At 39.8% G+C, this 5,305-nt stretch overlaps 1 protein-coding gene across 1 annotated transcript; it reads left to right on the top strand.

Moving 5' to 3' along the window:
• Positions 1–450: 450 nt before the first annotated feature.
• LOC102979190 (olfactory receptor 52E5-like) lies at positions 451–1,392 on the top strand. The gene has a single exon (XM_024118539.1). The coding sequence runs from the start codon at positions 451–453 to the stop codon at positions 1,390–1,392; it is 942 nt and encodes a 313-aa protein (XP_023974307.1).
• The last annotated feature ends 3,913 nt before the right edge of the window (positions 1,393–5,305 follow it).

The following is a 5,305-nucleotide window of genomic DNA, read 5'->3' on the forward strand; positions in this document are numbered from 1 at the left end:
CCCCTAAACCATCCACCTCAATCTAAGTCCTGTGATTTTACACACACACACACACACACACACACACACACACACACACCATCTTGTTTAGGCTTTACATCATGATTAACAGATATAATTAATAAATATTTGTTATTTTATAGCCATATGTAGATTCTTCCTTAGAGACTGAAGGGAAAAAAGACATAAGAAGTGAAGTGCAGAATTGCTGTTTTTGGAAATTTTCTACATGGTTTTCTATGTAGGTGAGGCAAATACTTTGAAGTGAGAGTGTCTTTTAACTCTGCCTCATATTCACTCTCTAGGTCTCCTCTGCTGTATTATGGAATTAAAGAATAGATTTTCTATTCCTCCAGAAACTAGGCAACATGCTCTGAAAGACGTTATGGTCTCTAGCTGGAAGCAAGAAAACTCCTGCAAAAAATGTGTCTATAACCAATTCCCACAGATATGCTGCACCCCAACAATATACAGTTCCATCCTTCTTCCTTCCTTCTGATAGGGATTCCAGGGCTGGAAAATGTGAACATCTGGATTGGCTCCCCCTTCTTTGCAGTGTATCTAATAAACTTCGTGGGAAATGTCACCATCCTGTTTGTGATCCAGACTGAACGCAGCCTCCACCAGCCTATGTTTTACTTCCTGGTCATGTTGGCCTGCACTGACCTTGGCCTGTCTACAGCCACCATCCCCAAGATGCTGGGTGTTTTCTGGTTCAATCTCAGGGAGATCGTGTTTGGTGCTTGCATCACACAGATGTACACAATCCATATACGCACTGGCCTGGAGTCTGCAGTGCTGACTGTCGTGGCCATAGACCGATACATTGCCATCTGCAACCTCCTGAGATACAGCATGATCCCCACCAATAAGGTGATAGCCATCCTGGGCATAGGCATCATAGTCCGGACTTTGGTGTTTGTGACTCCTTTTAGAGTCCTTATCCTGAGCCTTCCTTTCTGTGATGTCCAGATCATCCCCCACACCTATGGTGAACCCCTGGGTTTGGCAAAGTTGGCTTGCGCCAGTGTTAAGGTCAGTGTTATCTATGGCTTGATTGCTTTTTCCGTGGGATATATTGACCTTTCTGTGATTGGATTTTCCTATGTCCAAATCCTCAGAGCAGTCTTCTATCTCCCGTCCTGGGATGCCCGCCTCAAGGCACTCAGGAAATTTGGCTCCCATGTCTGCTTAATGTTGGCCTTCTACCTGCCAGCACTCTTCTCCTTCATGACACACTGCTTTGACCACAACATCCCTCATTATATCCACATACTTCTGGCCAATCTATATGTGGTTTTTCCCCCTGCCCTTAACCCTGTAATCTATGGGGTCAGAACAAAGCAGATAAGAGAGCGGGCACTTAGGATGTTTAACCCTAAAAGCTATTGATATTTAACCCCAAGAGGATCTTCCATGATCATTCAGTGGAATGATAAGATCAAAACAGAAGTAAACACTGGAATATTTTTGTTAAAATCCTCTACGTGTAATCCTCTACTACATTTTCCTCATTAGTCATAATGTACACCACATTAGAAGGCAGAGCTCAAAGATTCCAAAATAATCACTCTATTTTTTGCCACAGGAAAAGTACAACAAAAAATTCTCACATTTAAACCCCACTGATACTACAAAATTCCTAAGGTGAGAAAAAGGTTTGAAAAAGTGGCCTCAGTAACTCCCTTAAATACTTTTCTTTCTCATGGGGATTCTCTTCATTCACATGTCAGAAGCTGAAGTTCATTACTATAAAAATGATGAATGTCATGAAAACCAAGCAGGATATAGTGGGAAGAGAAATGCACAATGAGTCATGAGATACAGGTTTAAATTCAGGCTCTGGCCTTGACTGGAAGATATACGTGAGACTGTCACTTAGAGCTCTTTGAGCTTTGGTATCCTTACCAATAAAATAACTCAAAAAAAAAAAAACTGTTGTGAAAATCTTTGCAGTTTCTGAAACGTAAAAAGGTTTGACAACAAATAAACACATGTATTTCTAGTGTGGTTGTTACTTCTGGTGCATGTAGATTTAACTTACTAAATCCAATCCTACTATACAGTCACTGGTATGAAGTGAGGTCTCCAGCTCCAGATGACCCCATTGTTTGGGGGTCTTTAGGGACTCAGCCCTTACCTTGGTCAGAGCATTTCATTTAGAAAACTATAAAGCCTGAAGAGTTAAGAGGGCTTTCTCTAGGCTTGAGGACTCAGTGAAACCTCATGCCCTGCGGTTCTGTTTAGGGTGAGCTTCAGGGCAGAATGAAATAGAACGACTGCTGACATAATATAAAGTCATTCTCATTTGAGTATGGAAGCTAGATAGGATAATTGATTTCTCTGGGTATTCTAGGAGCTGCAAAAACATGAAATTGGCTTCTAATTGGAAATGGGACCCTGGCTGAAATTTAAGGTAGAATGAGCAAGGAATATACAGAGAATAGGGCTAAAGTAATAGTAATGTAAACTAAGAGAGGAAGTGAACTGAAAAAAATGATACTTTGTATAAATTTATAAAGAAAAATGACCGAATGATCAGTTTCTAAATAGAAATTACAATATTGACACAAACAAGATTTAGAAAAAAACTAAACAGATCAAAATATGAAGGAAGATAACAAAAAAAGTCATTGCAGATTTTCTTCCAAGTAAGATGGTAGACCATGATAACTTTTCATACGTTTCTTATACTATATTAACTGTTTTGCAATATTAAAACATTTGCAAAGCTTTCAAAATTATTTAGAAAATTAACATTATCCTGATGACAGAATCAGAAAATAGAGAAAATACAGATTCTCTAAATCAATGCAAATGGCAACACAATTATGAGAAGTTTGACTCAAAGTGGGTATACACAGGGATAGATACTACCAATTTGTTGTAAGGATTTGTAAAGGATGTAGGGACCGTTACACCAGTTGTCATTCCTCACAATAACTAGCACAATTTTGGCACATGAAGGGGCTCAGTAAGCATTCCTTTACTTATGATACTGAAGTACCCAAGTGTAGAGTTGACAAATAGTGTCTACAATGGATCTCTAGTTCCCTAGAAGTCAAGCCCTAACTATAAGGAGCAGACAAGCTACATACTTAAGGGCGGCTCCCTGCTCTGGTTCTAAGGAGAGAGGTTAAAGAGGACCACAGGTTCTCACAGAATTGTCAAGCCCAGTGCAGGTGGTTCAAGGAACTGGACACAATAGGCCTAAGACAGGCTTTGGGGTGAGTCTACATACAGATAAAGGAGACGGGGTGGGGGTGGGGGGGCAGGATTACTCAAAGAGCCAGATATTAAAGGGCAGATTCAACTCTGCCATGAAGTTCCAACAGTATTAAAAAATGTCCGATTAGCACAGTCTTGGTTGGCTAGATTTAGTATTAATTAATGTATTTTAAATTAGTAGACTGTAGATGTTTTGTCAATTTAACTGAGAAAATCTGTTAGGAGTCACATTGCTATTATAGTCTGACTATGGTCCAGCTGTACTGGAAGAAGGTGTATTAAGAACAAGAGAAGGGGAAGGTGGGGCCTACCACCTCACTCCCTGGTTTGCAGGTTTGTTGTATTTGCATGAGAAATTTGGATGAGCAACACAGATTCTTTTGAGAAAAAAGATCTGAAACCATTGAACAGTATTCAGGAACAGAGCAAATTTAAATCAAGACCCAGTAGCAAGAGAGAGCAACAGGTTACCTGGGAATTAAATATTTAGAGGAAAAAGAAATCTATCCTGGTGACCAATGCTCAAAACAAAGACCTAAATATTGTTGAGGAAATAAAACTGTGTATTCCACATATCATAAAGTAGAGTTTGGGAGCCTCTTGGTACATAGTCATCTGATATTCTTCAGATATATTCTAAGCATATGGGTGTTAACGATGGGAACTGTGACGTCAGAGGCCTAGTGTGGGACATCAAGACTGGCAGTCAGGGAGTCTAAACAGCAGGGCATTACTGCTAGGAGTAAATAAATGCTTCATTGTTGGCAACTCAACAGTGCCTCCTCGTGGCTATTAACCAGAATAGCAATACTGAAGTGATTCCACTTAACTTCTGCTTGGTGTTTGAAAGGAAACTGACAAGTTTGAAATCAGAAAACTCCTGGGATCTCCAGCGCTAGCAGAGTGTCAGGGGATAGCTTAAAAAAGAAAATAGTGTACTTCACGATCATAAGGCACATGGGGATTTTAATGATTAATTTAAAAAATAAAAGATATATAACAGTTTATACTCTGATTTTCTTTTCTCCATTGACATTGAAGAGTCAATATCAAATCAATGACATGAGTCAAGTATTCATAAGGATAGAGTATATCTCAGTATTTTATAAGATGTTACACTAGCAATGTTTGACTAAGGACTCTATATAATAGTAACATTTATTCATTTCTTCATTTTCAACCAAAAATTAGTTATCGAGTGCTTTATGTGTGATTAGCACAGTAGTGGTTAGCGTAGGTAGTTACCAAGAAGTAAACTACTTTCAAAGAGATTATGTTCAAAATAGACCATGAATTATCATTATTCTGAATCTTGCAGATTAGGCAATTGAGCAAAAAGATAAATTACTAATGATCATTTAATTAATAGTGACCAGAGTCAAGAGTGAAACATGAGGCACATTTGCTACATAAATCTATTTTTCCTATTACATTTTCGAGGAGTAATCTGCATAGTTAGACTTCAACTGGATAGTTTTGTAGTTTCCTGAAGTTTTTCAGGCTCCAGATTGTAAATAACAAAGGCAGAGCCCTACACAACCCAACATATATTGAATTAGTCAATGCAAGTAAAGTTAGTTTCTACCACAAAGATATCACAGTAACAATGTAATAAAAGTTTACTTCTCATCCACATACCATTCCAATGAATGTAGGCTTTGTTTCACATCAGCATGTGACCCATGTTTCTTTCATTAGTTGGCGCCTTCATGTTCTTGTCCCTTACAGACTGCCACTGGTTCTCCTGAAACTGTCAGGCAAGTGAAGGGAGAGAATGTGCAAGATTTTGTAGGCGGTTGTAGGGACTCAATCTGGGAGAGATTTCCATCATTTTCTCTATCATTCCATTGGCCAGAAACTTCACATAAATCTAGCTGGAGAGACCAAGTGACTAAATATTTATTTCTTAAGAGAAATTAGGGGGCTTCCCTGGTGGCGCAGTGGTTGGGCGTCCGCCTGCCGATGCAGGGGAACCGGGTTCGCGCCCCGGTCTGGGAGGATCCCACATGCCGCGGAGCGGCCGGGCCCGTGAGCCATGGCCGCTGAGCCTGCGCGTCCGGAGCCTGCGCTCCGCAAC

The sequence above is a fragment of the Physeter macrocephalus genome, chromosome 16 (assembly GCF_002837175.3).
Source record: "Physeter macrocephalus isolate SW-GA chromosome 16, ASM283717v5, whole genome shotgun sequence".
In the NCBI taxonomy this organism is placed as follows: Eukaryota; Metazoa; Chordata; class Mammalia; order Artiodactyla; family Physeteridae; genus Physeter; species Physeter macrocephalus.

What these genes read in the sequence shown, in the direction of transcription:
- LOC102979190 (XM_024118539.1), top strand. Translation starts at nt 451, where the DNA reads ATGCTGCACCCCAACAATATACAGTTCCATCCTTCTTCCTTCCTTCTG.